A 23,204-nucleotide genomic window follows, 5' to 3' on the forward strand; every position below is an offset into this window, starting at 1 on the left:
TGTAGAGATGAGGTCTCGCTGCCCAGGCAGGTCTCGAACCCGCGGGCTCAGGCAATCCACTCACCTCAGCCTCCCAAAGGCGCGGGATTACAGGCTGAGCCACCCAGCCCGGCTTTCATTATGCAATTTTAAGACGAAGTTTATCACCAAGAAAATGAGGCAACACCGGTGGAACATAAAATGTGACAGGCTTTGAAAGCATTCTTTGTTTAGGAAGATATGTTAAGCAAAACAAAACAATACAATTACAGAGAAAAGCAGTAGGATGATTATAAATCAAGATAGTTACCTCTGGGAGAAGGAAGGCAGGGTACACAAAAGGGACTTCAAAGGCACTCATAAAATCCTATCTCCTATGCTGGATAGTGGAGAAACAGGTCTTTTTATGTTATTAATTTATTTGGTATTGCTATTCCTTTTTAAATGATCTATTATAACATATCCACATAGCCGGTCTCGATGGCTCAGCCTGTAATCCCGCACCTTGGGAGGCTGAGGTGAGTGGATTGCCTGAGCCTGCAGGTTCGAGACCCACCTGGGCAACTTGGTGAGACCTCATCTCTACAATAAATCAAAAAAATTAGCCAGGCATGGTAGCGCATGTCTGTAGTTCCAGCTACTTGGAAGGCTGAGGCGGAGCCCAGCAGGTCGAGGCTGCGGTGGCCGGGAGCGGCCACTGCACTCCAGTCTGGGTGACAGAGTGAGACTCCAACTCAAAAAAAAAACAAACATATCCACATAAAACACACACACATAAATAAGACATGTATTTACATAGACTTTGGAAACATGTATTCTTAAAGTGCTTATTTTATCAGTAAGGAATCTTATGCAGAGAGGTTGGTGACTCGTCAAGGCCACCCACCCAGTTAATGGTGCCTCCATTGTGGTTAATATGGAGAGGGATGTAGTAGAGAAGCATTATTATTTGCTAGAGCATAGCCACCTAGCCTAGGCACGAAGGCACTCTAGGCTGGCCGTAGTGTGTGTGCTTCTGACCAAGGAATTACTGAGACGGTTTCCTCAGTTGGGGGCTACCAACTTTATTTCTTTAAAACTACAATATGCTTATAAGAAAGAGAGAAGGCAATCAGAAAACTTTTTTTGTAAGGAAAATAGTAAATATTTTAGGCTTTGAGAACCATACGGGCTCTGTCATGACTCCATAACTCTGTTTTAACATGAAAGCACCCATAGACAATACAAATGAGCATGGTTGTGGTCTAATAAAACTTGACTTACAAAAAGTGGGCTAGATATGGCCCACGGGCTATAGTTCACCAACCCCTGCAATTATAGCAATTTAAAGAGACCATAGCTAGACTGTCAAATAGCATAAAGATGTAGAAAGGCATTTTGTTAAAAGAAAAGAAACCACACTCAAAAGACAATGAGAGTTCCCACCCTAATTATTAACCTCAATGTGGAATGACAGTAAGTGACAGGGAAACTACCTTTCTGCTTGACAGGGAGCCCTGGTCATCTGTCCCATCAGAGTTCCTGGAGTTTTCATCAAAACTGGAAACAGTCACTATGTACTGAACTGATCTGAACTGTTTAACTGAACAAGGTGCCAAGTCTTTTTTTTCTTCTTTTTTTTTTTTTTTTTTTGAGTTGGAGTCTCACTCTGTCACCCAGACTGGAGTGCAGCGGCACGCTCCCGGCCACCGCAGCCTTGACCTGATGGGCTCCGGCAATCCTTCCACCTCAGCCTTCCAAGTAGCTGGAACTACAGGCGCACGCTACCACACCCAGCTGATTTTTGATTTATTGTGGAGATGAGGTCTCGCCAAGTTGCCCAGGTGGGTCTTGAACCCGCGGGCTCAGGCAATTCACTCACCTCAGCCTCCCAAAGCGCGGGATTACAGGCTGAGCCACCCAGCCCGGCTTCTTTTTTCTTACCCTGAAAAATAACACAACCCTCAACGCCCTGAAGACCTAACAGATGGGTGTGGAAAATAACATTGCTTTGTCCTATGGTAGTAGGTTCTGGAGCTCAGGGGAATGTCTGAAATCTCTAGAGAGGTCATCAAAGAAGTCAACCCCTATAAACCAGAGGCTATACTAGTAAGAAGCCTTCTGAGACTGTGGCCCTGTGCCCTGAAGGAAAACATGAGAGCTAGAAAGATCAGGCAATGGGAAGACCATGAGCTTAGCAGTCACATCATATGGTTTCAAACTCCAGCTCCCTAACTTGTTAGTTGTACGACTCTGAGCAAATAACAACCTCTGAGATTTCAATGTCCACATGAATAAAATACAAATAACACCTCTTATTTGGTAGAGTGATTTAGGAGACTTACGAGATCAAGTATTAAAAGCACCTAGCACAGCACCTCAGTACATTTTGGTCCTCCTTCCCTTGCCCACTCCATTTCTGCATGGACAAGAATCATTGGAACAAGGAATGTAAAAGGTGAGGAGTTCCGCACAGATGCAGGTTTAGCAGCACAGGTGTTGATCAGTGAAGCCAAGCACCAGACTCCTGGTTCTCTATGCTTTTTGGAACTTCACAAGTACATATCAGGAGGAATACCATTGCTGAACTCATCCACAGAAAGACAAATGTGGAAGTAAAAATGCTGCTGCCACACCTCTGCCACATGTGGGTCATCACAAAAGAGTCTTCAGCAAGAGAGCTCAAAAATAGAGGTAGAGGTACAGGTGATTCACTAGGTTATTATAGGAGAAATCGTATTTTCCAGGGCATTATAAAACCCTGAATTACATATTATCTGGGTGAAAGCCCTAATTCAAGCCTCTTTTTTTTTTTTTTTTTTTTTAAAGCTCAGTGTCACCTTCAGGATGCAAAGATGGGTTCCTTCTGTTTTTGTAAAAACCTGAATTGACCTTTATAATTAGAGAGAGCATTAGAAACTCTTTCCCTTTTGGAGATAAAAATCTGAAATAAGTGCTATCACTAAGAATTCATATAAAAGCCTTCCTTGGAAGAGGTAGAAGGACAGATGACAGAGCTGTAGGAAACAAAGGCCACCTGTAATCACACAACACAGCACTCAGGACTCCAAGTTGTAAGATCAGGCATTGCACAGAATGGGTGCATCTAACAGATAAGTGTGTTTATAAACTTATTGGTGATATCAAATTCATCATATAAAAGGATCCAGGCACTACCACTGCATCCTGTTATATGTAATGTCAGTTCTCATTATTCTTCTAGAAAGAGAGATAAAGAGAAAAATAATGAGAAAAGTCTCATAGAGGCAATTAATGCACAGCCTCCTCCCAGAACAGATGACTCCACTGTTATGCCTGTACTGGTTTCTCAGCACACACAGGAGATAGGAGACATGAACTCAAGACATGTGCCTTCTGACACCACTCTGATCCTCCCCAAAAAGACATGCTTTTCACAGGCACATACTATATCCCTAGCCTTGCAAACTGAAGACAGGAACAGAGTTAGACACAACACAAACATCAAATGTACAGAGCAACATTTGTTAAGTTAGAAAACTGGAATCAAAGCCTGGCTTTAGCATTCCTGGAATTGATGTTCCATGTACAATAGTCATGTCCTCAAATATACCTTTTCTGACCACCTACCCAAGTCTCACATCTATTTTGATTACCAGTATCCCTTGGACCTACCAGAGTCTAGCACAAAACAAAAATACCACAAATATCTTTGAGTGAATGCATGACAGCCTGTCATCCCTGCCATGTGTACCTCATTAGCTGCTCTAACTTAAGCCAGTGGGAAGCTGAGTGGTCACATGACCATGACATGCTTTAGAGGTGTGGCCCTACCTGATCTTCAGTCTCTACAACAATGAAAGAAAGGGCAATTATTCCATGGTGTGTTCACCAGTGGGTAGAACCTAGGCTTCCTGAAACCCAGTTCTTGAACAAGAGCTTCCCCTTCTGCCAGTGCCCTCTTCTCATTGAAGGCAACCTGCCATATCCACTTCAGAGGCTAGAGCTCACAGGCAGGAAAGGCTTTCTGGATTCTCCCACCATAGCTGAGTCCCTCTGCTGAGCTCAGCTCTCCCAGCTGTGGTCTCTGTGGCTTGAAAACAGAGTAAGTGATCCTAAAAGCAACATACCCACAAGTAGGTGTGTTTTGCAGTAACAAGTATATCACAGGGTGGCTAAAAGTTGGCATATCAACAGAGATAACTGTTCATTCATGACATAGGAAACTACTTTATCAATGCTGGGACCTCGTTCGCTGGGGTAAAAGATACTCCTTTCCTAGTTGAGGTACAATAGTTGGAAGAACTGTTTAGATTTTATTTTAAGCCCAGAAAAATGAATTGTGAAGCATAATTAATCACTATCTTGTTAACTGTAAGCTTAGTTGTAACCTCAGAAGCTAATAAAAACAAACAATAGCAACAACAACAACAAAAAAAAACATTGTGCAAAGATCTCTTGAAGTTAATGAACATAATGTTTTCCAATGATAAACTATCAAAACAGTCAATGTTCCAAATGGAAGGACCTAGGTATCACTGATACTGTGAGGAAAATGAGTAATAGTTTATTTCATTTCACATGGGAAAGCAAAAAATGTCTCCTTCTGCCTTGTCTTAGGCTGTGCTTGAAGCTGTCCCAAGTATCTGAAGCTGTTAATTTATTCACTCAACAAAAATTTATTGAGTATCTACGCTGTGCCAGACACTCTTCCAGGTGCTGGGTATATGGCAGTGAACAGAGGCAAAGCAAAATCCTTTTCCTGGTGAAATCTACATTCTATTGGGAGGATGCAGGAAGAATAAACAAGGTAAGTAATAAAACATAAAGTATGTTACATAGGGAGGAATGCTAAGAAGAAAAATAAGGCAGGGAAAAGGCATAAGGTGGGGAATGGCAGGGTTGCTGTATCCAAGAAAAGTCTCACAGCAGTAGCATCAGAGTCAAGCCCTAAATGGATCAAGCTATGCAGATATCTGGAGGAACAGAGTTACAGGCAGAGGAAACAGTAGGTACAAAGGAAGGAAGGATGTTGACACATATTTGGCGAAGCAGAAAGGCTAGTGTGGTTGGAGCAAGAGAGTGAAGGGGAGAGAGTGCTGGGAGTCATAAAGTGAGCGAAAATTGGGGGGTGGGAGCTATAGATGGCATTGGGCCTTTGGGCTGATATTCCGTATTTGATATAAAGTCACTGGAGATTTTGGAGAAAGAAATGACACAATCTGACTTCACATTTGAGCAGTGTCATTCTGGCTACTATGTTAAGAATAAACTGAAGGGGGCATAGACAAAAATGGAGCCACCAGTTAGAGGCCACAACAGAAATCCAGCAGGGAGGTAATAGTGTCTTGGACCAAAGTCGTGGCCAGGAAGGTGACAGGAAGTAGTTAACTTCTGCATACATTCTGAAGGTAGAGCTGATGGGATCTGCTAATGAATCAAATATGGGGTGAAAAAGAAATAAAGGCATCAAAGATGACTCTAAGGTTTCAACCTGAGCAACTGGAAGACTGGAGGAACACTTTCCATGATGGATAACTGATGTGGGTTGGGATTTGGTGTAAGAGATCCTAGCATGACAAGCCTGTGAGATATCCAGGTCTGTCAACCAGACAGGAGGCTATTTTTATCTTGAGTTCTGGTACAAGGTCCAGGTTGGACAAATGCACCTGGGAATTACTAGCAGACAGATGGTATATAAAGTCTTGGGTCACCAGGGGAAAAGAGTGTGTTGATCAAAAGAGGTGCAAGCACTGAGGCTCTTCAGTGTTCGGAGGTCAGAGAGAAGAGGAGGAGCCAGCTGAGATAGAGAAGAAACAGCCCAAGACATAGGAGAAGAAGACACAGGAAGAGAACCGGGAAGAAAGGGCTTCCAGGAGAAGGAAAGTCAAGTATCAAATGCTGCCAATAGGCCAAGCAGAGAAAAACTGAGAACTGAACAAGGGCACTAGAATTATGTTGTCAGACTATTCAGAAAAGAGGCGAGATTGTAGCTAACATACTGTCACATTTCACCAATTCTAAGACACCTGAATGCATAGCTTAAGTAATGCCTTTTAGCATGGTTATAGTTTTTTCCTTTTTTCCTTAGAGGTATATATAAAATAATGGTGTCTCACAATCAACCATGTCTCAGATTTGGTGAAATATAGTTAGGAGTTATTTTCTTTAATATATAAACTTGAACCCACCTATTTGTTCAAATATGACACACCATCAACAAACCTAACATGCTGAGTTCTTCACATACAGTGAAATGTGAACTACTAACTACTCACGAAGAGCAACAGAATTCTAGAAATTCCTGCTCCTCTGCAAAATCTACTTATATAATACCTAACCAGGTCGATTCAAGGACACAAACTTTTAGGGATTTTTTTTTTTTCTATTTGTATTTGAGCCCTATGTGGAGGAAATGCTGATTTTTTAATCAACATCCCAGATAGCTTACATTTAAATGCTGTTAGTTAAAATAGAGAGAGAGAGAATAAAATATACAATTAAAAAAAAATGCCTTCCCTCTAAAGCCTAAAGGAAGAAGTTCCTAGTGCGTAGGACTGAGGATAACAGCAGCCTCTGACTCCTCAGGGCAAAGGCCATGTCTCTGAACACTTCTTACGTGAGATAATGCTTTTTAGGCTGTAGCCATAGGAGGCTTTCCTCCTGCAGCAGTTTTGTCACTGTTGATGACAAATCTGTAGGCGTAGCTTTATAATCCCCAGATACCCTAAGAGGTTAAACAGAAAGGTGCTGTCTGCTGGAAATGTCATTACTGGAAGCAGAGGTGGAAAAGGCAGTGGGTGGGGAGTGAGAACAGCCCAACTACCCTGCCCACCTAAACCTGTAAAATGACTGGGGCGAATAGCAGCAGTCTAGGGGTGGAACGCTAGGACACAGCAGTCTCGTAAATAAGCTGCTCCCTTCAGAACGGGTTCCTGGTGTTTACACTTCAAGTCTACTTCCCATAGGAAATTTGGGCTGACACACAGGACGACTGTCTGGAATTTTTCATCCAAAACTCTATCTGGCAAAGAAGGGAAAGCTGCTTTGGTGGCTGCAACTGCTGCTGCTCTTGCTGCTGGTGTCTGGTGCTGAGAAAAACCACCAAGTGAAACAGATGTGAGTTCAGATTAGAAGGACTCCATCACCTCTGACTTATCTGAAACAGCCCTTATTTATTAAAACAATCCTGCAGAGACTTCAGCCATTGGGTATCCGGCTTTACAATCTTTCCATTTCACACGATTTTTGAAAAAGCAAGAAATCAGAGTAACTTCTATAGAGGAAAACTCACAGTAGATGACAAATCTGTAGGCGTTTTATTTCAGAACATGCTGGGTTTCGCTAAGGTAAATACATTTTATTTGATTGAGCATGTTTTTTAAAAAAAAAAATCAACCACAAAAAGTTAGAAATGTCTAGCACCAAAAAATTGATGGGAAAATCCAGATTCTGACAATCAAGGAGCAGTATCTAGAATCAGACTAGTGCCTGAATTTAAACCCAACACTGCCACTTCCTATCTATGTGACCTTAGGCAAATTACTCTCAGTACCTCAATTTCCCCATCTGTAAAATGGGGATGATAGTAGCTTTTCTTATAGGGCTATGAAAGTTAAGTTAATATTTATGAAATAACCTAGAACAGGACATGGCGTGCAGGAGGTATGATATCAGTTTTTGTTAAAGAAAGTAGGTAACAAAAACGTAATGGTAGACAAAACCTTTACTGGAAGCTAAAAAAAAAAATTTAATAGTCACATTTTATGTCACCTTTACATATTAAAATCATCTCCTGATGTTGCCTATTTAGTAATAGCAGACACCCCATAACTTCACTTTAATCAAAGTGAGGTTGAGACGTACTAATGTAGCACAGAATTCTTAACACACTTGATTTGTTCTTCATTTCTGAACACTGCATAGGATGGTTTTAATAATTTGGATGAAATGTTTTCTTAGGTCATTCCAGATACATGATTTAAGACTTTATTGATACTGTTCAAATATATCCAGAGCACAGCTTCCAGCAGCCCAACATCTGTTACCTAACCATTGGAACCTCTGGAAAACATTTGTACAAGAAACACAAATACAACTTCACTCTCACAAAGGTACTGCATCGCAAACCCACTCTCACTATTACTTACTTATAGCCTACCCTGGATAGAAGAAGCAATTTACAGAGTCATGAATCTGGGAGGTGGTTCACAACCTTCAACAAAGACCAGTTCTCCCACCTCTAACTAATCTTTTTTCTTTTTTTTTTGAGTTGGACTCTCAGTCTGTCTCCCAGGTTGGAGTATAGTGGCTTGCTCACAGTCACCGCAACCTCGACTTGCTGGGCTCCGGTGATCCTTCCACCTCAGCCTTCTAAGTAGCTGGAACTACATGTGCCACCACGTCTGGCTAATTTTTTGATTTATTTTGGATACAAGGTCTCACTAAGTTGCCCAGGCTGGTCTTGAACCCATAGACTCAAGCAATCTTCTCACCTCAGCCTCCCAAATTGCTGGGATTATAGGTGTGAGTTGCCATGCCCAGCCTTCCCACCCCTGACCAACCTTAAAGGAGAAACTACACTTGAGGAAACATTTTTTCTAAACCTGTTAGCTGGATTCTTAAGGACATAGATCAGAGAACCAGGTTTTTATTGAGTAAAACCATTTTTACTTGCTTGTTAGGCAAAGTAGGATGATGTGATGTTTTGCTTTGCTTGAGTAGAAAGTTGTAGATAGGGGATAGAATGGAAGAAATAAAAAATGTTGTCACTAGGAACGCAAGGCCTAAAATATGGGTTGGCTCAATGACAGTAGCTGAGTTTTATAACTACACTGAGCAAATTATGTCCTGGTTCTTAAGTAGCATTGTTTCCCCCCAAGAACAGTTTTCACATACAGACTGGGACATCAAAGTTATGCAAACAAGAGGTTCAACCACCAAGCCAGATGATCTGTACTTGAACTTAGTCTCTGAATTCCAATCCTAAATACCCTAAAGGGTGTTAACTGTGGGTTGTTTTGAACTGTAAGTTTCCGTGTTTGCAACACTGAAGGAAAGGATCTTAAGATGAAAGATGTTAAAAATACTTGAATCCAAAACCTTTATCATCCAGGAGAGAAATCCAAGGCAGGCAGGGTCCTTCCCTCTGCACAGCATCCCTCACAGCCACCACTGCCCCATTCCCCACTCCTACTGACCAGGTTTGCTTTTTCACCTGTGCACAGAGTTTTCCCTTCCCCCACCTCCCCAGGCTGCACCTGTCACCTTAGCAGGTGTTCCCCACACTACCTGAGAGGCCCTGTGAGCAGATCGCATTCCTTCCACCCTCTAGAATGGGTAGAATCAGAGTACATGTGCCACACTCTGATTTTCTTTTCCAGCTCTTTTTGTACTGGTTCATCAGACTTTTTCCTAGTGCAGATGTTTCCTCTGCAACCATTTCTCCTGGCCCGTGTGACTCATTAAATGTGACCCTAAATGGACTTCTGCTTAGGTTGAAAATCAGATATAATGGCCATCTGTCTGACCCCAGCTCTCCAGGAACGTTTCGATATGGCTCACCCCCCTGACCTTGTGGGAGAGGAAGAGGGAAGCCAAGCTAGCAGCTTTATCAATGTTACATATGACCTCATGCAATCTGCATGAACAACCTATGAGATAGTTTCTCATCTGTGATGTGGACATAAATCCTAAGGACAGGTTCAGTAACCTGGTACCGTGGCATAGTTAGGACTGATATTCAAAACCCAGATCAATCTGACCTACCGGTTCTCACTTTTCACCATACCGTGCTGCCTTCCAGTGCAAAGTAAAGAGTTCTCAATCCCATCTTTCTGTATCTTGGTTGCTTCTTTGAATATGTCTTTTGAAAATGTCTCCTTAACTGTCCATCCACACCCCACATTTTCCAAAGGAAGGAGGGACAAGAGTCAGGGACAACTAGTGTATGCACTAGTTTCCTGCTCAGTATCAAAGGTCACAGGCCTGAGTGTCAGTCCAGGCTCACCACTGACTTGTGCTGTGGCCTTAGTCAAGTTGCTTAATCTCTCTGTGCCTCTTGCTCCTACTCTGTAAAATGGGTGTGATTCTGACATCATAAGGCTGTTCTGAGAATCAAACAAGAAAATATACATAAATCCCATAGAATTGTGCCCAGTAGATACTAAGCATTCAATAAACTTTAAGTATTAGTTCTCTCCCATCCTCCAAAGCAATACGTCAGTAGTAAGCTCCCTCTCCCCCTAATCCCCCAGGAAAATTTTCTCATAGATTTGTCCTGGACAACAACATTTTCAAGTTGAGTTAAAGCCAGAGAATGTCAAGGGCATCCAAAAAGATGCTCAGGCCCCTAAGGGAGAGGCTAAGAGGGTGCAAGGAAAGGCGAAATGAAGGAGAATACTTCTGCCTCTTTTTGAAGGGAAAGGGGTGAAGGGTTTGTGCAGATTTAAAATTCTTAAGAGTTTTAAGAATTTCTAGAGAACTCGTCTCTACAATAAATAAAAAAAATCAGCCGGGCATGGTGGCGCATGCCTGTGGTTCCAGTTACTTGGAAGGCTGAGGCAAAGGATCACCTGAGCCCAGTGGGTTGAGGCTGCGGTGGCCATGAGTATGCCACTGCACTCCAGCCTAGGCGACAGAGTGAGACTCCAACTCAGAAACAAAAAAAGGATTTCTTTAAGTTATTTTCACCTGGAGGCAAGGTCACCTTATCTCTACCAAAATAAAACCCCAAAAACAAATTTAAAAAATTAGCCAGGTGTGGTGGCGCCCACCTGTAGTCCCAGCTACTAGGGATGCTGAGGTGGAAGGATCATCTGAGCCCAGAAGGTTGAGGCTGCTGTGAGCCATGATCATCGTGATCATGTCACTGCATTCCAGCCTCAGGTTCAAACTTATCCCAACCTTCCCCTCATCATTTAGAGCAGGACATCACAATGTACACAGGAAATGTTAACTTCATATATCATATTCCCTGGCCTTAGCCAAAGTACAACTAATCTAAAACCAGCCAGACTGATCATTTTGTTTCTCTTTAGGAAAATAATACAACATATGGAGAATAATAACATTCAACTAAGAGATAATAAAGCAAAAAAGCAGAACAAAGAGAGAGAAATATGTAACTAAAATAGAGAATATTTCCTCTCTCACTTAATATCTCTCATAAGCATTTTTCCCTGAGGAAATCTGCGGTTGTCAGGGCTAAAGATATACTCTGTGGACAGGAGCTCCGGCCAGGACACTGGAAAGCCCCCTTCTCCCCAGCAGGGCACTTAATCTGCAACCTGCAAGTGAAACCAGACTTGGACATTGCCTTTCTAGAATTGAAACAAATTATTTTTGTAACCCCAGTCTTCCACCTTCATATGAGTGACAGTTTTCCCCATCTTCAAGGATCACTTTTAGATTATCTTGTAAAATTCAAGCATGTAGTCCCAACACATTACAAAGATTCACTGATCTGTGGTAAAAATATAATTTAAGAACCTCTTAACTAGGGAGAGTGATATTTACAATAATGAACCATGATAAGAATATATTAAGTTTAAAAGGGGTTCGGAATAGTCAAAACCTAAACCTATTTATTAATACTTAGCTAGACTGAGAGGGGTTTGCTACCAGGACACGTGAACTCCAGAGGTTGGCCACTCTTTATAGGTGGATCTGAGCAGCTGAGGAGAGCCTCAGCCAGTACGAGCATTGAACAACTTTTCCAAAGCAAGTCAGCATTTACTAGGAATCTCCCGTAGCCCACCTCACCTTCAACCTTGTGACCAATACAAAGCCGGTCTCAAGAGTTTCGTTTGTGTCTAGGCCTCCCTGGCCCATGAGACCAGGGTCTCCCTCAGCATAAAAAATCAGAGATGAATGAGACCCTTGAACAGGGTTTCTCAGTTCCTTGGCAATCAGGTTGCATATTGGAATACTACAAAATTTGGTGACACATTTGAAGGGAATGAAAGACTCAAAACATTACTGCTATAATAACTGCTCAACCTCTAACACCATAAAATGTCTCACATCTTCCCTGAAAGCACAGTTATTGCACATTCTCTTGGTCCTTCCCAACCCTGTGTCCTAACCTAAACAGAAATGTTTACTAGCCTGCCTTTACTCTCCCATAAGCCGGGAGGAAAGTTCTGTTATAATGCAGTGAACACACAGTCCTTCCTTGGCATCACGTTGGCATGAAGCCTAGCCTCCTTCCACTGACTAGCAGAACACTGTTCTCCAATCTACAGCATATCGCAAGATCCATCAGGCCAGTGTTTTCCCTGAATCAGTGAGACAGTACGCCTACGCAGGTAAGGCACAAATAAATTGTCACATGGATCAAAATCTGCTGACCCTCCTGTGATGAGCTCAACTCTCCTCATTTTACCAAGAGAGCCAAGATCCAAAGAGAGAAAGTGCCTCACCCAGGAGCATCCAGCCTTTTAGTAGCAGAACAGGTCTGGACCCCAACTCTTGCAGACCCCTGCGTCTCCTCCTCTATGGCTCCAGTTTGGCAAAGAGACAAGTTGAGGCAGGCATATGGATGCAGCAGCCCACAAGGAGGCTGCCACCTTTGCTTTGCTACCACACATATCTGAGCAAGTAAATGTTTTCTCTGCAACCGTTTCTCCTGGTCCATGTGACTCATTCAATTTGCCCCTAAATGGATTTCTACTGGGGTTGAAAACCAGAGAGCATGTCCTTCTGCCTGACCTCTGCTTTTCATGACTGCTTCGGTATGGCTCATACTCCTGACCTTCAGCAGACTGAGAAACAGTTACCACTAAAGGTAAAGTTGAGTCCTAACAGTAAGAATCCAAGAACAGCTCCAAGAAGAATCAGACTGTTTATCCAAGCTGTGCAAGCCACCAGAAGGCGAGAGAGAAGCAGCTGCTAAAAGATGACAAATCTGTGGAATAGATCAGATGCTGGCAGACGACAATTCACAGGACAAGCCACCTGTTCTTGCAAATAAAGTTTTGTTGGAACACAGCCACACACACCATTTACATGTTGTCTCTGGTCATTTTCAACTACAAAAGCAGAATGGAGTAGTTGCAACCTATAATCCTAAACTATCTCTCCTAATTTACTGACCCCTGGTGTAGTTAGTTTAAAGAAAATACTGCTGTGGAAAAGACAAATTCACATCTGAGTATAAAGTTCGGAAGGAGTCATGTATGATTATCTAAGAGGCTCCTTTTTGCCTTCTTGAGAGGGCACTGCCTACAACAGTCAATTAATTCAGTTAGTAGCTTTATTTGGTACAAAGGAAACCTATGTTTCTAATTAGCTCTTTTAAGGTGGCAGTGTTGATCCTGCCTAAGTACAGTTGCATAGGTTTTTTTTGTTGTTTTTTGTTTGAGTCGAGGTCCCACTCTATCACCTAGGCTGGAGTGCTGTGGCACAATCATGGCTCACCACAATCTTGTCTTCCTTGGACTCACAGGATCCCAAGTAGCTGGAACTACAGGCATGCGCCACCACGTGCCTGGCTAATTTTTTTATTTATTGTAGAGACGAGGTCTCACCAGTTGCCCAGGCTGGTCTCAACCTCTGGGCTCAGGCAATCCTCTCACCTCTGCCTCCCAAAGCACTAGGATTACAGGCATGAACCACTGTATTTTAAAGGAGAATATTTCTGCTTGTTCATGATCATTTCTTCTGTGAGTAAATCAGGAAACAAACCAAGAGATTGCCAGGGAGGGTAGAGGTGATGATGTCAAAAGTGGGATTGATGATGTCACCTCTGCAGTCTTTCTGTCACCCTCACCCTCACCTACATCACTGCTAACATTTATGGAACACCCACCCTTTGGTCAGCAACGTTCTAAGCACTTGGCACACATTCATGCATTTAATCCTCACAACAGCCAAGGTACTATTATCATCCCCATACTATACAAGAGGGAACCGAGGCCCAGAGAAGTTAAAGATCTTAAAGTGAGAGTATGTGACTAGGGAATGGAATATCTAGAATTTAGAACCCAGATTTACTGATGTCATTTCTAGTCTATGATGCTTCATTCTTCCCACCTCGAACCCACCACAGGACTCCCACAGGCTTCTCTTGCTCCTCTGCTAAGGCCACCCACAAGGTCAGTCCATATCCACATTGATTCAACATAAGACCTAAGCTGCCTTAGCCTTTGAACTAGTGAGGTTCTCTCTCTTCGCGCCACCCTGCTCTCCAATGTCCATGGGCCAAAGTGTTCCATGCTGAAATAAGCAAATAAGATAAGGAATGTCAGCACTCTTTTCCTGGTCAGTTTTTGCATATTTTAAAGCACTGCTGTCATGGAAGCCTCCTTTAGCTCTAGAGAATCATTCCTCTTGGCATGTATGGTAGTTTAGTATTAAAACACCCACCTTAAGATCTTTATGCTTAAATCCCTAGCACTAACATCACTGTTAGTCAGCAGGGAAGGAAAAAAAAACCCGAGTTAATGCCTTTACAACAACCCAACCTTAAAAAGATAGATTAGTTCATGGATGCTCTAGACCAGTGCGATAGCACTTTCTACGATGATGGACATGTTCTATATCTGTCCTGTCCGATATGGTAACTATGAACCATATGTAGCTATTGAGCACTTAAGATGTGGTACAACTGCGGAAACAAAATTTTTTTTTTAAAGCAGGATTTATTGAAAGGACAGAAAAGCTCCCAGAGCAGGAGAGGACCCGAGAAGGTTGCCTGGAAAAATTTTTAACTTTAGTTAATTTTAGTTTTAAATCAGATAGCTCATATAATTAGCAACTACCATGTGGGTGGGCCAGTTCAGCTAGCTCACCCCTCCTTGAGTCTTATGCCAGCTGTAAGGGACACACAGCAAGACTCGATGTCTACTCTCTAAGAACTTATAAGCTAAGTGAGGAGACAAACCACACAGCCACAAACAATTAAACAGTGACAGATGGTAAAAGCTAAGAGAATTAAGAAATTGCTTCTTAGACTCTAGTTTTACAGAATGAGACCTTTGTCCTTTTGCTGCTACTGGTACAACACAGTGTGCTTGAGAAACAGTGCCTACCCCAGTTACTTTCTCAATCCCTGTGGCAGCTGACTTAAAGGAGATGCTGTTATATAGTATGTGCCTTAAGTCACCACATGAAGAAGGATCATTGTCTCTGTCAAATGCTTACTACAGTATATCCCCAGAAGGCAGAGCACTAAAGAATGTGCAAATCAGAAGCCAAGTACAGTTTAAACTAGGTAAATCCAATTCTTTTGGCTTTCACTCTTCTTTTTTTTTTTTTTCTCATTTTTCTTCGGTCTGAAAGAATGCGTAGGGCAACCAGTTGCTGAGAACTCAACTTCCTACTTAGAAGGAGGAAGACTGAGGAAGGGAGTGGGGAAGAAGCTATGGAAGGGACAGAGGAATCAAGAAAGAAAGGGAAATAGTAGTGGGACAAATTAGAAACAACAATGAAAAACAGCAATCAGTTTCTGTTCTCAGCTACCCTGTTCTCAACTGGAACTGGACTACAGTTTTGTATTTTCTATAGTTATAAGGAAATAAACAAAGTGACTGTTTTCAGATCATTTCAGGCTTTTCTCAAGTGCAAAGCATAGCCACTTGTATAGGTACTAAGTTTGACTATTACTTTTGCTCCATGTGACAAGACAGATCAAATGAAAAATACTGTTTTCTATGTAACCTCTCGATTAATGTGAACTTGCTAATCTTAATTTTAAATTAAATTGAACTTTTTGGGCCCCCTCTCCCAACTTACCCCATTTTGTTGAGGTTATACAAAAATAAATGAATTTCCAAAAAAGAAAAAAGCATGACAAATTGACCATTAACAACAGGCTTACATCTCGACGACATTTCAACCTAGTAATAAACCCTTAAATAGATTTTTGTATATAAAAATTCTGAAGGGACGACCAATTCCTGTTGCTGAAATAGATGATACTGAAAGAAACCACAGCTCAGTCCCAATCTACCAAACAAAATGTGCTCCAACTTCAGAAACGAAGGAAGCACACAAATACGACAGCACTCTTGTTCTTCCATCTCCTGGACATATGAGACCTCATTGTGTGTTTCTAAAACATGGCCCTCATGCAAGTAGGATTGCAGTTTACTGGCGTTCAACTTTAAAAACTGTAAGTCCATGGTAGTAGAAAAAACAAATGAGTGGAACTGAATAATAAGAGATTCTTGTTGGCAAGAAAAATAGGAACCCATGGTGTTAGGTCAGAGTACTGAGGATCTCTATGGCATTCAGGAGCACAGTATGTTCTGCTAATGGCAGGCATGCATCAGTGAGATCTCAGGAGACCTCTGATAGAAAACAACCCAGGACCAAGCCATTTCATCTCCACCCTCATCCTCATGAACAATTCAGTGTAAAATGAACAAGGACCAGGAAAATATCTTATTATACAGGATTATTTGCTGGCCAGAATTCACTGCAATCAAATCAACAAGGCATTGTTTCTAGAGGCCTCTCTGAGCACCTGGAATGGCTTTATTAAACAGAACCTCTCTTTGTAACAGGATTTTACTTGGTTGTACCTTTGAGACTAACAACTTGGAAAGAAAAGACCTTCCTTAGAAAAACACTTTAAATATAAACATCCTAAAAACTTGACTAAAAGCCTAAACTATTGGAAGAGATAGTTACACCTGAATGAGACTACTGTGATTTAATTTGAAAAGCAAATTGCTGAAATACTGCTTTCACCCAAGGGTATGGCCAGTCTCTGTTTGATTTGGCACTTCCATTTTTCTTATGAAATAGGAGATTGTCTTAAGGTCATAGACATAGTAGTTTACAAGATTACTATGGTCATAAGAATGCCTAAGTTCATTGTATTAGATGGCTTTCTGCCTCTGGACCAATTTTTACTTCTACTACTTGCTGTGTTCTCAAGAATTTGAAAAACCATGCTGCAAAAGAGGGTTTAGAAATGCAGCAGCCCATAATCGAATCTATAAATGCAGTACTAAAGGAATGGAGTTGCTTTTTTCAATAAAGTGAATAATAGAAGGGCAGTTCCAAATACTTAATTATCTGCAAGGCTGTTCACATTGTTTTCTACTAATTGGGCAAATCTGGAGCAGCAAGTATTCTGACTAGCCACTTACATGGAAGTTTAATGCTATATCTGACCAAAGGGCCTTACTGGGTCAACATACAATGTAGAAACAAGGAAGGCAAAATATCGCAACCTTGGTAAATTCATTGAGGTTGAAAACTGTACGATGTTTTTTTCAGGAGAATATTCTTACTGTTAGGAAATATACACTGAAGTATCAAGGGGCAAAGGACCATGAAATGATTCAGAAAAATTATTTTGTTTATGTATATAGGTGTTTACATGCACATGCTTATATAGTATATGTTGTATGTTATACATTCTATAATAATAATAAGCAATTCTATAACACATATTTTATAATATACAATCTCTACTTTTTTATAGAGAGAGAGTAAATTATATTATTCTTTCAACTTTTCCATAAGTTTGGAATTATGTGCAAATAAAAAGTTGTGTTTTTTTTTTTAATTAAAAAGATGGGAGGAATTGAAACTTTCTCCCTCTAGGTTTCCAGTAAAGAATTATCTTGTTCAAGTAAATATAGGCGCTATATCAAATAGGACGTTCACCTCAATCTGATTTTCACTTCACTTTTGACCATTCATACAAGTCAGCAAGGAGAAGCAAAATGAGGTGTGTGTGTTTAAACTTTCTCTTTGTGCCTAAATATTTTTTTCAATATTTGATGTATACTTTTATGGTGGTTTTTTTTTAATTACTGGGCCAAATGGTATAAATATTTTTAAGACTCAAGACAAAAGGCCAGCCTGCTTTTTAGAAAAGTAGGCATATACCTTTATTTTTGAAAGGAAAGAATATACCTTGAAAGGGATTATCAAAACTGGGCTGTAATTTCATTTAGGATTTAAAGAAAAGAAAAGAGAAGTTACTGCTGCAGTCTGAAAACTTCAATCTGAAAAGTGCCGTTTTCAAATCAAACTAGCCCTGGAACAAGTTCTAGAAGCTATTTTTTTTTTTTTTTTGCCTTCAAAAGAGGAAAGGCCAAAATACTCCCTCTAGCCTGTATCAACACATGCGGACTACTAGATAAGGCACGTAAGCTTGAGGCTCAGATGATGACCAATATTCTATGCCTTCAGTGTCTATAATCCAAAAGACGATTCCATCCTCCTCAGATCCTAAAACCTTAAAAGAGGGAAAACTGTACTTGTAGGGGAAAGGGATAGAAATCTAAATGCAAGATTCACATAGCGCATGTCTGTAGTTCTAGCTACTTGGAAGGATGAAGTGGAAGGATCGCCAGAGCCTGGCAGGTCAACGCTGGGGTGGCTGTGAACATGCCACTGAACTCCAGCCTGGATGATGGAGTGAGGCTCCAACTCAAAAAAATAAAAGCAAGATTGAGATTCAAAAAGGCAAGCATACTTTTAGATTCCTATCACTTTCCTTCCATATTCATTTTTCAGATTCTAAAAGGCAAACTTACAGCCAGGAGCAGTGGTTTATGCCTGGAATCCCAGCACTTTGGAAGGTCAAGGCAGAAGAACTGCTTAAGCCCAGGAGTTCAAAACCAGCCTGAGCAATACTGTGAGAACTCATCTCTACAAATTTTTATTTAAAAAAAAAAAAAGGCAAACTTACAGTGAGTTGGTTTTGCCCTCTCCATTTTCTTAGCCTACTCATGTAGAAAAAGCAAGGGCTACAACAGCCAGGAGTCTAGCCCTATCTGGTCTGAACAAACAACTGGCTTCTTATTGGATTGATGTAGCCTCTCTGAACTCAATTTTCTCATTTATTAAATGACAAGACCAAACAAGTTTCTAAGGGTCACCCTCAGCTCTCTGATTCTGCAGCATTCTTCTGTTTTAAAGGTGCCAGGGGTTATTCTATCCGAATGCATTACTTCTATTGCTATGGTCAATTGCATTTTCCACAGCACAACTAGATCAAGTAGCATTTGGTCTACAAGAGATTTACAAACTGCATTTCCCATTCTTTCAGAAACCAAGGGCTAGGGGAAAAAAGGCAGGGAGGTCTGTAAGCCAGGAGAAAAGAGAGAGGCCTCACCATGGCCGTTGCAATAGTAGATCCACTTTTCCCGGTTCTGGGTCGGAGTCATGGATTTCTTCAGCCCTGCCTTTTCCACAATCGCGCTGGGATCCTGCCGGGGCCCCTTTTTCAGAGTCCTCGAGCTTTTCCGGATACTGCACACGACTATCACCACAAGCACCAGCAGCAGGAAAAGCACAATCATCCAGGGCAAATGCTCATTGATGTCAAAATGCTTGTGTAGGTTCTGTCTGGGATGGCCCCTCTTGAGGCCTTTGATGGGCGTGCTGGACTTTTCACCCCCAGTGGCCTCCATGGATGGCAGCAGCTTCAGGATGTGTCTGTGGTGGGGGCCTTGCTGGTGGTTGACTACCTGGAGGTTTGGGAGGGTCTTGTTCACGCCTTCCTCCCCCCTTGTCGAGTTTATGTTGTCTGGGACTGTCCCTTCCTGGATGATACTCGGTACCTTTGGTCTAACAGAGGCAGAAGAGTTGGATTCTGATGAGTTCATGCCTAGAAGAAAGAGTAAGGAGGGGGGAAGAGCTTTTCCATATTTGGGGATCTATATATTCCCTCCTATTCCTGGTCATCTCCAAACTGGGCCAGATAATCAAAGAAGAGATGACCTTTGGGGGCTTAAGAATAAGTTATATTGTGCATTTTCATATAATGGCCCTAACAGCACCTTCATGTGGAAGGCAAAAACAGAACTGAAATGCTAGACTCACTTTCTGACACTAAAACCAAGGGCATCCTCAGGGGTCTGACATCTGAGCTTCTCAGCAGCTTCTCTTGAACTTCACATTCTGAGTGGATACATGTTTATATACACAGATCTCTAGTCAACTCCTAGCTGCTCTGATTTTTCAGAGAACTTTAATTCCTTTGTTCATTCTCCTCCTCTCCCACCTTTTGACTATTTCATGATGCAATGGTAAAATAGAATATGACTAAGATAAAGACTAAGCTAAAGTTTGGCTAATGAACGGTCTGGTGGGACAGGTCAGCGAAGAACTTCCTTAGCATCTGTTATCATAAGATTAAACATGATTTGAGTTGACAGTTTAGTGGACTTCTTTCAGAGAAGCTTCCACTAGTAGTATTCATGAAAGAATGTAAGGCATGGCAATCTTGAGTCCCAAGAGAAGGACTCGGCCTGTATCAGTCTCTAAGAAAATCTGGTGGCTCTCTGAGCACTTTGAGCCTTTTTATTTTAAAATGGTGACTGTAAGAAGGCTCTCCTTATAGGATTATCATGAAGGTCAAATGTAATCATGTGTGAGAGTACACTAGCAAGCATGACTCAAATCAATCATCTCATGAAAGATAACTACAATCAATATGGATTTGAAAATAAAGGCTTGGCTGGGCACGGTGGCTCATACCTACTAATCCTAGCACGTCGGGAGGCCAAGGTGAGAGGATTGCCTACGCCCACGGGTTCAAGACCAGCCTGGGCAAATTGGTGAGACCTCATCTCTACAATAAATCAAAAAATTAGCTGGGCGTGGTGGTGCGTGCCTGTAGTTCCAGCTACTTAGAAGGCTGAGGCGAAGGATCACAGCTCAGCAGGTCAAGGCTGTGGTGGTCATGGGTGCACCACTGCACTCCAGCCTGGGCAACAGAGTGAGACTACAACTCAAAAGAAAAGAAAAGAAAGGCTAAATTCTGCTTGAGGCTCAAATGGAATTCTGAGTAAAACCATATTACTTGATAAAGGACATAAAGTTAAAATCATTGGACAAAAATAAAATTATTTTCCAATATGTGAATGCTAGTTACCTTTAATTTGATACAAACTTGCTCGTTTTCTGAAGTTTCTAACTTTCTTTCCCATTCTTTGCCCACTTTGGATAATACTCATCCCTGCCTTGCTGATGTCATGGTATTTTCTCCCCTTCTTCTTTTTTCTCTGCTTCTGGTTGTGTGTGCCCAGGACTGATTCTATGTTGAAAAACTTAAACTGTAAGGAGCCTTAAACATTTAAATCCCTCATTTATTTGACAAATCTGAAATCGAGGCCTGAAGAGGTTAAGTGACTTACATAAGGTCACACACTGTCCTTGTTTCTCTCAGTTCTTATTTTCTAGCTTGATGTGACCTAGTTTTTAGATATTTGATCTGGCCCTAATAGAAAACTTCTGAGTCTAAGATTTCCAATAAGTCCAAAGTAGCCAGATTTAATTAGCCACAAAATGAAGGCCTCTTCTCCAAGGGGTGATTTTGGGATATACAAAGCGGAGAAAATATCCTTGGTACAAGCTCACTCTTGGTACCTCCACTGGGCTCAAAGCCTTCCTCAAATAAATAATTCATGATGTAAAGTTACCTTTGGGAACATAAGTAGAGGAAGGGACTTCATGGGATTCCATGTGCTCAGGGCGTGAAAAGATGGCTGTGTCCGGGGAAGGCGGGGCGGTACTGGTGAAGGACGGGAGTGTGCCACAGACGTTGTCTGCCTCCTTGGTCCCCGGCTTGATCACCACCAGGTTCTGACTCAGACAGTCTGTGTATGCTTTGCATCTCATCACACTAGAAGGCACATCAGAGAAGGTACCCCGAGCACACTGCTTACACCGCACGTCCTCGATCTCTGTCCCTTTCTTCCGCACACCCCAACCCACAGGACACACCGAATGAGGGACACAGGTGGCATTAAACTGGAACATGCCGGATGGGCAAGTGCATTCTCGGTCAGTCAAGGCAGCACAAGGTAATTTCTCGACCATTGGCCATGGGCATGGCTGACTACAGTCATGGCATTTCTCTATGCCATTCTCATGCCTGGTAAAGGTCCCCACAGGGCAACTGCTGCAGACACGCAGGCTTGTGTTGGTACAATGCTCAGAGACATAAGTTCCTGCTGGACACTTGTCACAGGTTAGCACCTGGCCGGTGGCACGGTCAACATGGCGGTACGTGCCAATGAGATTCAAGGCCTTCTGTTCTGGCTGAGCCATGGTGGTGCTAAGGAATCCAAGCTGAAAAAAATAAAAAGGGAACAAAAACCAAGAAAGGTATTACATAGGAGCAGGGGAGAAGGGAATCAACAATCCTAACACTATCATCACCATCCCACTGAAAGACTTGACAAGTACAGCATCTTCTTGACACCACTGCTGCAAAAAGTGTTTCATTCTGGGTAACCACGGTAGAAAGAGCCTTGGATTCCACCCTAGCACTTGACCTACTAGTTGCAATGCTTTGGTTTCTTCACCTAACCTTTGCCTCAACTTTCTTTTTTATTTCCAACTGTAAAATGAAGTGAACAATGCCCTTCAAATGGCTTAAAAAAATCAGTTGAGGAAAATGTATGTAAAAGCAATTTGTCTCTAGTTTTTTTCTTTGATTGGAAAATATAGTTTATTTAGCAAGTAAATTAGAGAGCAAAGAGATTCACCTCCCCAAGGTAGGGGAGGGGGCCAAAGCTTAGGAAAACATGATGGTGACCATAGCTCAAAGAACACATGTTCACACCAGAGTTTAGTAAAGCAATGGCAAATGGCTGCTTCGGGTTGAATCCTTTTGTCCCTGGTTTTGAAAGTGCTATATACTAGTCAAAATCCTAATTCCAGAAAAAAGTTACTTGCTGAATAGTTATCTTCCTTTCCCCAACCCACGTTGCCATGTCTTGATACCAAGACAAAGCAGTTTTTTGTTGTTTTTTTTTTTGAGTTGGAGTCTCACTCTGTCGCCCCAGATTGGAGTGCAGTGGCTACTCCCGGCCACCGCAGCCTCGACCTGCTGGGCTCCGGCAATCCTTCCGCCTCAGCCTTTCGAGTAGCCAGAATTACAGGCATGCGCTACCACGCCTGGCTGATTTTTTGATTTATTGTAGAGATGAGGTCTCGCTGCCCAGGCGGGTCTCGAACCCGCGGGCTCAGGCAATCCACTCACATCAGCCTCCCAAAGGTGCAGGATTACAGGCTGAGCCACCAAGCCCGGCGACAAAGCAGTTTTAAATAGCTGCCGTGTTCTGAAAGTTTGAAAGGTGTTTAAGAAACTCAAATGGCTGTTATTACACTTAAATTTATTATACTTAAGTAATCCAAATGGCTGTTATTACACTTAAATTAAGTGTTATTACACTTAAATGAAAGCAGACAGTCAAGCCTGAGATCTGGCCAGGGAGAATTGGTAGGAGATGGGACATTACTCTGATGTACAGGGTGACCTAAATCTGCCTACCTACCTGTGCAGAAGG

At 41.9% G+C, this 23,204-nt stretch overlaps 1 protein-coding gene across 1 annotated transcript in view; it reads right to left on the reverse strand.

The window, feature by feature from the left end:
* The window catches only part of TNFRSF21 (TNF receptor superfamily member 21), a 68,241-nt gene that overhangs the window by 26,140 nt on the left and 18,897 nt on the right, over positions 1 to 23,204 (reverse strand). The window contains exons 2-3 of the mRNA XM_008058464.2: positions 21,330 to 21,981; positions 19,019 to 19,513 (exon numbers count right to left, since the gene is read on the reverse strand). Of these exons, the coding sequence (XP_008056655.1) occupies positions 19,019 to 19,513; positions 21,330 to 21,981 (1,147 nt within the window). The remainder of the gene's footprint in view (positions 1 to 19,018; positions 19,514 to 21,329; positions 21,982 to 23,204) is intronic.

The sequence above is a fragment of the Carlito syrichta genome, unplaced genomic scaffold, assembly GCF_000164805.1.
Source record: "Carlito syrichta isolate Samal-C Ts95f unplaced genomic scaffold, Tarsius_syrichta-2.0.1 Scaffold303353, whole genome shotgun sequence".
In the NCBI taxonomy this organism is placed as follows: Eukaryota; Metazoa; Chordata; class Mammalia; order Primates; family Tarsiidae; genus Carlito; species Carlito syrichta.